This window comes from Dama dama, chromosome 23 (assembly GCF_033118175.1).
Source record: "Dama dama isolate Ldn47 chromosome 23, ASM3311817v1, whole genome shotgun sequence".
Taxonomy (NCBI): Eukaryota; Metazoa; Chordata; class Mammalia; order Artiodactyla; family Cervidae; genus Dama; species Dama dama.
In genome coordinates, this window is record NC_083703.1 from 72,119,595 (window position 1) to 72,131,295 (window position 11,701).

The window sequence follows — 11,701 nt, forward strand, 5'->3', positions numbered from 1 at the left end:
GAAGAGTGTGAGGGGAGGGCACCTAGAGGGCACAGCCGAGTTAAAGACTGAGCTGTGGGAAAGCCCGGGCAGGTGTGGGCACTGGAGGTGTCTCGGTTGACGGTCCATGGCAGGGCCCAGCTGAGAAGCGTGTTTTCACCATGGTGAAAATTACCGTTGGCATCACTCTCTTGCTGAAAACAAAGTGAAATTGGGGAACAGGCTGTTGTCTTGAACTAGGCCAAGATGACTAATTATTAGATTCGTTTTCTGAAGGTTACCATATACAGACATGCGATTGGAAGGAGAGAGGAGAGTTTGGAAACCTGACTCATTCTGAAACTCCGATTACATGGAACGCGTGCGAGGTTTCTGAGCAGAATGACTGTGAACATTCAGTTTCACTCAGCTGTCACCACAGGCGTGACACAGAACAAAATGTTTGCATCAGCTCCAGCAAGCATCTCGGGGTAGGTCGCGGCAGCACCTGGGCGAACCTTGGCCAGGCTGCAAAGGCTGTGAATGTGGGAGTGGTATTGAGTTAGGGAGGGAGCACCAGACCCCCAGTCCCAGCCATGGCTTTGACCCTTAGTGACCATGCGGCCTTGGCTAACGCTCTCTTTTCTTTTTTTAATTTATTTTTTAATTGGAAGATCATTGCTTTACAGTGTCGCGTTGGTTTCTGCCATACAACTCGACTCAGACATAAGTATACATATGTCCCCTTGGTCTTGAACCTCTCTCCCTGTTTCATCCCCATCTCACCCCTCCAAGTTGTCACAGTGCACCCAGCTGAGCTCCCGGTGTTAGACGGCAACTCCCCACTTGCTAGCTGTTTTACACATACTACGTCATTGCTATTTACTCAGTTCATCCCACCCTCTCCTTCACCCGCTGTGTCCGCAGTCCATTCTCTACATCTGCATCTCCACTCTTTCCCTGCAAACAGGTTCATCAGTACCGTCTTTCCAGATTCCATATATGCATTGATATATGGTACTTGTTCTTCCCTTTCTGACTTGCTTCACTCTGTGTAAGAGGCTCTAGGTTCATCCACCTCGGTTCAGCTGGTTCACGTTTGCTCCTTTTTCTGGCTGTTACCCTCTCTTTCCTTTGGAGCTGAATTCTCCATCTGGGAAAAGGAGGGCCAGACCAGCTGCATGAGCCCAGTGTGGTCCAGTCTTTCTGAGATGCGCAAGTCCACTGGGGTCCAAATATTCCCAGATCCAAAGGGCCCCTCAAGGCCCTTGAACCCCTTCAAAACTCACTTCCCAACTCTGGGACTTGCAGTGCAATATTCGTGAAGCCAGTATCAGGGTTGAACATGGCTGAGGGCTTTCTAAGAGCCCAGTGCACTGCTGGACACTTGGACATACCTGTTATGATATTAGATCATTGTTAACGATGATATGATTGTTAACAAGGACATACCTGGTCTATTATCCTTTTCACTTGGCTTTTCACATGAAAGGTACCTTTATTCCTAACTCTGAGGCTCAGAGGGGCTAAGCTATTTTCCCAAACCCCCCCAGTGAATACAGGGCAGAGGTGGCTTGTTCCTCAAGTCAATTTGATTCCAAACCCTTCCTGATTTTGGAAACTGACTCTACCATCTCATTTAATCCTTACAACAACAAAGCCATGAACAGATATCCAGGTTGAAAGGCTTCTTAGCAAAACAGTGGAGGAGACCTTGTCTGTGAGCAGGAGGCTTGGTGGTTTCCACACCCATCCTCCACTTCCCAGCCTGGGACATGAAGGCAGAGAGGTTTCATTGCCCACGTGGCTGCATGAGACTGTCCATTAGCCCCTTGCTGTGGTCAAACTCATTGGTGCCAGAGCATCACTGAATAGACCTGAAGCCATGTTTAGTTCACTGGGTTGGTTGTCTAAAAATCTCCCAATGGTGGTATTAAAAACATACAATTTTTGCCTTAAACCTTGGCCTCATGGCTAAGCCAGACCAAGTCAGATGTGTCTTCTTGGGTACTTCCTGAATGTACTCACTACCATGTGGGTATCTGATACCAAACAACTAATTGGTTATGTCTGGACCTGAACCTCACCACCCTACAATGGGATTGCCCAAGAATCAGTCATCCTATAGACCCTAAGCTTGTCATTCTTATCAAGACGAGAATGGTGCTAAAACTGAATGCAAGCCACTATTCATTATCAGCAATATATTTAAGAATATAATGCATAATTTAGGGGCCGCTTGGCGCCAACTGTTGACCACCTCGGCTGGCGCCAAACTCGCGGGACCCTGGGCGGTGTGCGTTGGCTTCTACCTCGGCTTCGGGATGATCGGCCAGAAGACGCTCTACTCCTTCTTCTCCCCGAACCCCGCCAGGAAGCGAAGTGCCCGCAGTCCCGAGCCGGCCGACCCGGGGACCGGCGTGGCGGCCGTAGCTCAGAGCGGGGATGTGGCGGCCAGCCCCGCCAAGAAGCCCCGGGCCGGGCCGGAGGAGCCGGGCACACCGCCCTCGTCGCCGCTGAGCCCGGAGCAGTTGATCCGCATCCAAAGAAACAAGGCGGCCGCGCTGCTCAGACTCGCGGCGCGTAACGTGCCGGTGGGTTTTGGTGAGAGTTGGAAGAAGCACCTCAGCGGGGAGTTCGGGAAGCCCTACTTCATAAAGCTTATGGGATTTGTTGCAGAAGAAAGAAAACATTACACTGTTTACCCTCCCCCTCACCAAGTCTTCACATGGACCCAAATGTGTGACATAAGAGATGTGAAGGTCGTCATCTTGGGACAGGACCCATATCACGGACCCAATCAAGCTCATGGGCTGTGCTTCAGTGTTCAGAGGCCCGTGCCGCCCCCGCCCAGTTTGGAAAACATTTATAAAGAGCTGTCTACAGACATAGATGGTTTTGTTCACCCTGGTCATGGAGATTTATCCGGATGGGCCAAACAAGGTGTTCTCCTGCTCAATGCTGTCCTCACGGTCCGGGCACATCAGGCCAATTCTCATAGAGAGAGAGGTTGGGAGCAGTTCACCGACGCCGTCGTGTCGTGGCTCAATCAGAACGCCCATGGCCTTGTCTTCTTGCTCTGGGGCTTTCACGCTCAGAAGAAGGGCAGTGCCATTGATAGGAAGCGGCACCACGTACTGCAGACCGCACACCCCTCACCGTTGTCGGTGTACAGGGGCTTCTTCGGATGCAGACATTTCTCTAAAACCAATGAGCTGCTGCAGAAGTCCGGCAAAGAGCCCATCAACTGGAAGGACCTGTGACCTTGTGACCTGGATCCTGGGGGTGACGTTGATCCTGGGGATTGGGGTCTCTGAGCAGTTTTTTAGAAGCTGCGAAATGGAAGTATTGGTTGTTTATGAAGTCGAAATAAGAAGAAAATCTCCCTCATGATTCTTAAGCACCCTGCACAAGGGAATGTGTTTCAGGTGGAGCAGCCATGAGCCAGGCTGCCTGGGAGTGGCGACTTTATTCAGCTAGAGATAACTGGACCACACCAGCTGTGGCTCAGGCTTCCCGGAAGGGACCTGAGGTCTAGTACTGACTTTTCCCCTTTGTTACTGTTACCACCTTCGTGGTTAGAGCAGGGAGAGAAGCCCCTTCTGTTAAAGCCAGCTGCTGCTTGTTTTTACCTGATAGGTTAGACTTTAGGTTTGGGGATGCTGACTGTTTTTATTTGGAAAGGCCCCCTTTGCCTACCCTGGCATTTCAGTCTGATCTGTGGTCTTGCATGGAGCCCTCAGGAAGACTGAGGATGTTTTGCCCGTTCCCAGAAATTAGGGATCGATTTCCTGCCTGTAGTAGAGGTGAAAATTGCTAAGGAACCATCCTTGGTGTGAACTTTGAGTGAATAGAAGCTGGGAAAAGCAAACTTGGTCTTGTTTATACAGTAATTCTTCAGGTGTTTCTAAGGAGTAAGCTTTGGAGGTTGAACATGAAGCAGAAAGTGTTTTTAGGAGGAAAGAAATGCTTTCTTCCTGGGTACATCCTGAGTTGAAGTTTTTGAGCCACCAAAGACTGCCAATGCTGTTTTTTCATTTAGAGGGGCGGGGGTTGGACTGAAATCACTTTAGGATTTTTCTTTTCTGCAACACTGGTGAATTTTGCTTTTTTAAAAAGATACACAGATATGTATATATATTTTTAATCTTCTTTTTAAGAGACAGCCTTTATTAGGTGTGCACCTCCATCCCCAGATGACATGGTTTTGCTGTAAGCTGGGTTTAAATGGTTAACCCGGCTGGGTTTAAAGCTGCCTGAGTTTGATAATAAAAGACTGTTGAAGTTTCAAAAAAAAAAAAAAAAGAATATAATGCATAATTTAAAGTAATTTTAAAGAGTTTTCTTGATATGGACCGTTTTAAAAGTCTTTATTGAATTTGTTGCAATATTGCTTCTGTTTTGGTTTTTTGGCCATTAGGCATGTGGGAATCTTAGCTCCCTGAGCAGGAACTGAACCTGCACCCCCTACACTGGAAGGCAAAGTCTTAACCACTGGACTTTCCCACAACCGGGGAAGTCCCTAAAGTAATATTTTAAATCAATGTAAAAGGCTCCACACAAGTAAAAGTTTCTTACTCCAAGTAGACACCTGACACCATCTAGGGATGAAGGTGACCCCCCTCCCATCCCCAGCATCTGAATATGGTTTTTTATACTGTTTCCCAAATCTGACCATTTCTGACCATTTCCACGTTACCACCTTGGTTATTGCAGGAGTCTCCTCACTGGTCTCCATCTCCCCCCACTCCCCCAGCCCCCTATCCGACCTTCTTTCCCTGCAGGTTATTCTCTGCACAGCAGCTGAAGGATCCTGTTAGAAGCTGGAGTCAAATCACACCCGTCTCTGCTCACCGCCCTCGAGTGGTTTCCCTTCCACTCAGAGTCAGAGCCGAGGTCCCTGCGGTCGCCTGGTGGCCTCAGATCTTGCCCTGCTCCCTCTCTGAGCTCGTCTCCTGCTGTTCCTCCCTTTGCTCACCTTGTTCCAGCCGCTCTGGCCTCTGTGTTCTTCTTCCAAGGGTCTTCCCACCTCAGGGACTTTACACTTGCTGTTCTCTCGCCTGAAATGCCCGAGCACATTCCCCCAGGTATCCATGTGGCTCCCTCCCTCTCCTCGTCCAGATTACTGCTCAGCTGACACCTTCTCAGAGGCTGTCTTGGCCACTCTACCTAAAATACCAGCTCCTGCACTCTATCTCTCTGCCTGCTTACTTTTTCTTCATGGTCTGTCTCCACCTGACGTAGGATGTGTTCCTGTATTGTCTTCTTCAACTAGACAACAAGCTTCCTGAGAGCAGGGACTTTGCTCTGCTCACTCTTACATCCTCAAGGCCAAGACCAGTGCTTGCGTAGCCGGACATCAGTAAAACTGGTTGAATTAAATGAAGGATCAAACAAACAAACTGAGTTCCCATTTGATGAGCATTTTTGTCTGTGAAGGAAGCACTTTCTGAAGTTCATGAGTCACATTTTCTGATTTCCATATTGAATGTACTACATTGAAGTCATTCATATGGTCGATTTGAACTATGCTATAATTTGATATTCCTTTTCAGTATATATAACTCTACATCATCACTTTCTTGGATGCCTTCCCTTTTTCTTCATTCTCTCTTCCCTTCTATTACCAACATAAGTAGTTGGATTTATTTTGGAAGCATTTCTCAAAAAACCAAAGTTCCATTACTTCTTGGGAGTAGTTAGGGGACACAAAAGGAGCAGGAGGGAGCAACAAACCCTGCTGAAATGCACCTGTGGTGGACTTGGCTCACCCACTCGCCAAGGGACTCTTTCAATACCTCCTACACCCAGCTCTGCCGTGCACGTAATTTGAGTTCATTCCTCAATGAAATAACAGGTAATCTCATGTTGACATGTTTGAAGATGGCTTACAAATAATTCACAGTGACTTCATAAATGCCAAAGAGTCTGTTGGGTTTCTCTATTCAATCTCTGCTCAACCTTGGTGTCTTCCAGGCTTCTGTGACTCCATCACATTCTGAAACTCTCTTTGTTTACTCTTGGTTCTAGACTCCCAACCACCAGACTTCCATCAAAATCTCTCACTGGGAGCAGAGAGACACGTCACTAGCTGTTAGGCAGTAAGATGGCTATGTTTAGTCTCCCACTGTTCTAATGGACTAAGCTTTTAGCCATGTTCTCCTTCTCCCTTGATTTCTCTCTTACACTGTAGAAAAGTAGACAGTGGTCAGGATTGAAAATTCTGAGATGCTTTTTTTTACCTTTTAAGCTCATGGAGGATTTTGCCCTTGTCCTCTTAATACGTGATCTGCTGTATTCCAGCTGCATGTATTGAAGGCTTGTGTGAACCATGGCCCTCCATGGGATAGAGGAATGAGCAAGATAGAACTCTTGGTTCTCAAGGATGTATGGTCCAGGAAGGGGGTGGAAGAGGCGTGGCAACACCTGTGGAATAAGGAGAGTGACATGCATGCCATGGACCTGAGACTGTAGTTAGGGTAGGGCCAGGGAAGGACTCATTGCTTTCATAAAAAATAGTGCATAGGTGTTAAATTGCAAAAATACAGACGGGTGCAATAAATAAAAAGACTGCCTCCAGCCCCCTCAAACCATCAAACTATGTTTCTATATGGAGTTTCTATATGGAGTTTCTAGGTGGAGAGGTAGGTAGCAATACTTTTGTGAAATGGGATACTTTTGAAAGTAAGTCATTCAGTGTAACTTTACTTGACTGTGATAGAAGAAAAGGAAACCAATGAAACCAAAGGAATTTCTGAACCTCAAACACATATTTCGTCAGTCATTACCAAAGAAATTGTTTCCTAAAATATGCTTCCAGGTTCAACAAGAGATTAGGGAAAGCATTGTGTTTGGAGTCATCTTTTTTAAAAATCTGTGTGTTTTTTGGTTGGTCTTTTTTTTTTTTTTTGGTTTTTGTTTGTTTGTTTTGGCCAAGCCTTGTGGCTGGCTGGTCGGACCTAGGTACCCTGACCAGGGATCAAACCCAGGGCTCCAGCAGAGACAGTGCCAAGTCCTAACCAGTGGCCTTCCAGGGAATTCCCAAAATCTATGTGTTTTATCATTAGCACAATTAACAGTGGTACTCCCAGATAAAATATCTACTTAAATTAATTCAACAATGGAATTTTTGAGAAAGCAACATAAAATTGCCTGTTAGATCAAAAGACATGGCATATTTTGTGAAAAGTCTGTGAGTACTGTCTGCATTCCTGTCCTAATGCATTTTTCACAGAGCAGTGTAGAGTCAGTTCTATGAGTTTTAACAAATGCATAGTCGTGTAGTCACACCATAATCAATCAAGATGTGGAATGGTTTCATCAGCCTCCCTGCACATTTTCTGCACCCCTTTCTTCAGTCAACCCCTTCTTCCACACATGGACCTTGGCATCCACTGATCTCTTTTCTGTGCCTGTTGTTTTGCCTTTTCCAGAAAATCATGTAACATGTACAGAACATGCTTTTCAGTTTGACTTTTTTCACTTAGCATATTGCGTTTGAGATTAACGGGGTCATGCATTTTAGTTCACTCTTTTTTATCGCCGAGTCCATTATATTGATGTTTGTGTGTGTGGTCAGTTGGTAAGTCATGTCTGACTCTTCACCACCCCATGGACTGCAGCACACCAGGCTCCTCTGTTCTGCACTCTCTCTCGGAGTTTGCTCCAGTTCACGTCCATTGAGTCAGTGATGTCATCTAGTCATCTCATCCTTGAGATCTGAGTGTTTTTAAATGACATATTTGCATGTTAGGTAGAATGGAATGTCCTATTCTATAGGACACTACACTGGCCTTCTTCCATTTCTTTCCTACTTCACTCCTCATCTTCATGATTATTACTGGAATTTAATTGCTTTACAATGTTGTGTTGGTCTGTTTTGTACAATGAAGTGAATCAACCATATGTATACCTATATGCCCTCCTTCTTTCATCTCCGTCCCCCATATCCCACCCCTCTAGGTCATCTCAGAGCCCAAGTTGAGCTCTCTGTGCTATACCTCAGGTTCCCACTAGCTGTCTATTTTACACATCATAGTGTCTATAGGTCAGTCTCAATCTCCCAGTTGGTCCCACCCTCCCCTTCCCCTTTTGTGTCCACATATCTGTTCTATATGCCTGCACCTCCATCCCTGCACTGGAAATAGGTTCATCTGTACCATTTTTCTAGATTCCATATGTGCATGTTAATATATGATATTTTTACATTGATACATTTTAGAACATTGATATTTAAATGAAATGACAATTAGTGTAAACTCTAATTTTGGATAGACCCATTTCTCATGCTTAGTCCTTTTCTCTCTGAGTTTTCTGTTTTTTTATTTATTTCTTCCTTGCTAGATTTTATTATTAAGTAGTTTTTCCAAGAGAAAGTCATAAGTAAAGTAGACTCTTAGTTAGCTGATGCCCATTGTCTTTGTACTTGAACAACATCTATACAGGACAGAAAGACCTTGGCTCACATGTATTTTAAACTGAAGCACCATTTTCCTAAATCTTCTGGCTTTGATTGTTGCTGAGTGGAAGTCACAGTCCAGCCTGAGGCCCTTTCTCATTTGTAGATGATTTGCTTTTCCTGCCTGAATGCTTGAAGATTTAATGACTCGAAAGTTTATTTTTCTAAAAAAAAAAAACAAACAGTTTCCTTTTAAAAAAAAAAGTGTAGATGCACATAGTTTGAAAAGTCAAATTGTTTTCCCAGTTTCATAAGGAATATCAACTCTCTCCTACTTTTCTTCATTCTTGCCAACCTCCTTCAAGTCTAAGCTATTTCTTCCTAGTCTTACTTCCATATTTCTAAATAACATCTTACATTGCTCTTATTATTTTTTTTTAAATTTACTATTGAGTTACCCTTGTAATTTTACTTTCCCTTTTCTCATCCTTCTTCAGTTGTGTTGGGCTTTTGGAAGCTATGTTCTGTTTACTTTGTTCTTTATCTTTCAATTTTCAAGTTTTCCTCCAACTATCTGGTGATCCATGGCTATCTGCTTGAATTTAAGAGGAGGCACTAAAAGGCTTATTGGAGTCTCTGAGTGAGTTTGGGATTGGGGTGGTGCTTGTTGGCTGGGTACTTCACGTTGGGGTAAAGAGACAGAATTAAGATGTGCCCTAGGGAGGCCTAAATGTCAGTATCTCTAAGTATTTTCTCTTGGGCTTGTTTTCTCTGAGAGAAGGCCTTTGCTCTCCCACCTCAGGGCACCAGGCTGTCTGCCAGTGTTCTGGGGGCCAAGCAAGGATAGGACTTCCATCTTCCCCTGTTTAGTGTACAGTCTTGTACTAAATTCTAGTGTTTTCATTACAGCACGCCAGACCAACTAGTTAGCTGTGATTGATGTTCATACTTGAGCCTCTGACCTCAACCTTTCCAGGGAGAAAACGTCCCACTTTCTTCTGCTGCTTGGTGGGAGACACCATCACCTGGATTTGCAGGGTCAAGAAAGCAGGTCAGGAGCTCTAAATGCTCGTCATATAGCCTTTTGGCCACTTCTGTTTCAGTGTCTCCTGCATCCCAGCCTCACTGTACGCTGGTCGATGCAGAGTTCTGTGGCTTCTATCAGTTTACTGTTTGCAGGTTCTCCACCCTGCAGGCACACACACACACAAATCTCAATTTTCTCTTTTTCTGGGTCAATTACTACTTATCCTTTCACTTTTTAACTCTTCAAAATTTTGATGTCTCTGTCATTTCTTTCATTATATTTGTTATTGAGAGTTTATGCTTTTAAAATATTTGTATTCTTATTATGCAGTTTTATAGCAGCATTTTGGTAAATTTTTCTTTTCCTTTAGGTTATATTTTCTTCTAGACTGGATACTTTGCCTTTAGATGATTTTTTTCTGGGGCTGTTAGCTGAAGTATGTTTGCCTTATGTCCAGACATTTCTCATTTCTGTCCAGATTTATTATTATTATTATTCTGCTGTTATACAGAGTGGCTTTGAGACTCAGTGTTCAGTATATCTAAGACAGGTTAGTTTTTCTTGCCAAGTCATAGTTTCAGGTCTTGGTATTTTGTGTTCTGAACACTTAGAAAAAGTGTGACTTGGTGGGATGAGGGGCAGGAAAAAAAATGGGAAAGCACATGCAGATCAGTATACAGCCTTTGGAAGAAATAGCTGGTGTAGGTCTCTCACTTCTGAGATTTTTGCCAGCACATTATGCTAAGTTTACAACCCCTTGGGGAAAAGAATAGTTTTTCTTTACAATCTGGGATAGTTAATATTCATTGCTCCCAGTTTTGTTGGGGGTATAGACACTACATGTTGCATCTATTAGAAAATAAAATTTAACTGAGTGAATCAAAGATCTAATTGGCTTTATTAAACAATTAGTCAGGCAGCATCTCATCTGGCAACAAGGAGATACACTGAGGGGTTACACAACATGGAAGCCTTTTATAGCAAGGAGGGCAGGGCAAGGAAAGGCAGTCATCAGCAAGGAAAAAAATTCAAGTTCATTGGAGGACAGTAGGAAAAAAATTCAAGTTCATTGGAGGAAAGTAAAAGTTTAGGTGACCACAGTCTCTTATTGGCTGGACTTGTTGCTGGGCAGGAAGGAAGTCTTCCTTCCTCCTGCTGCAGTAGTAAAATAGTGGCACTTCCTGTCAGTGCAAGGTAGGTATCTTCCTGTTGGGGTCAGTAACTGAGGTCTTCCTGTTGGGGGTGATTGTTGTCTTCCTGTTTGAGGTAATTGATGATGAGTCTGAGTTGGAACTAAACAGCCTCTTGATGGTGAAAGAGGAGAGTGAAAAAGCTGGTCCAAGGAGATCAAACCAGCCAATCCTAAAGGAAATCAACTCTGAATATTCACTGGAAGGACTGATGCTAAAGCTGAAGCTCCAATACTTTGGTCACCTGATGCGAAGAACTGACTCCTTGGAAAAGACCCTGATGCTGGGAAGGATTGAGGGCAGGAGGAGAAGGGAGTGACAGAAGATGAGATGGTTGGATGGCATCACTGACTCCATGGACAGGAGTTTGAGCAGACTCAGGGAGATAGTGAGGGACAGGGAAGCCTGGCGTGCTGCAGTCCATGGGGTCACAGAGAGTTGGACACGACTTGACATCTGAACAACAATGAGTAGGAAAGCACCATCTATAGGCCTTCCTAACTACAAGTTTAGTTGCGATTTCCTTTTATCAGTTTTCATACACCCAATATCTGAAACAAATGAAGGTGGGCGGTGAGCCCAGTGGGGCAGCTGATGGCTGAGTCAGGCTAGTCATTTGGAATAGTTAGGACGAGGTCCCCCGAATCTGGACCATCGCTGGTCTCCTTAATGGCCATTATGAGAGTAAGCAGGTGGGGCCAGGTGGGACGGCCCAGTCTGCAACTGGTGGGAGTGGACAAGAGCCCCCGTGGCTGCTTTTGGAAGGTCAGGATCAGAATCCTGCAGCTGAGAATCTAGAAGGCTCTGACCCAGCGGCTAGAGAGTCCAAATCCATAATAAGGTCGAATCACCAGGGACCATTTTTTGATGTTTCTAGGGAGAAATGAGAAAGAATATATCAATTGACTAAGATGATGTTCGTTTATTACATCCATGGTGTCTTTCAAGGCTTTGAAAAACACTCTTCTTTTGTCTAATTAGTCATTGTGACCAGGTCTCCATGGAAACCATTATGTTTGTACCCACAATAGACACGTGTGCATCCATTAAAGGGACACAGTTGCCAAATGTGAGCCAGGGGCCCAGGGTGGAGTGGCTTTTTACAGCACAGCCATCAGAGCTTCTGTG

The 11,701-nt window shown here is 44.7% G+C and overlaps 1 protein-coding gene across 1 annotated transcript; it reads left to right on the forward strand.

Moving 5' to 3' along the window:
• Positions 1-2,229: 2,229 nt before the first annotated feature.
• LOC133045130 (uracil-DNA glycosylase) lies at positions 2,230-4,254 on the forward strand. The gene has a single exon (XM_061127316.1). It carries the CDS (start codon positions 2,283-2,285, stop codon positions 3,219-3,221), a length of 939 nt encoding a protein of 312 aa, XP_060983299.1. The 5' UTR covers positions 2,230-2,282; the 3' UTR covers positions 3,222-4,254.
• Positions 4,255-11,701: the final 7,447 nt, after the last annotated feature.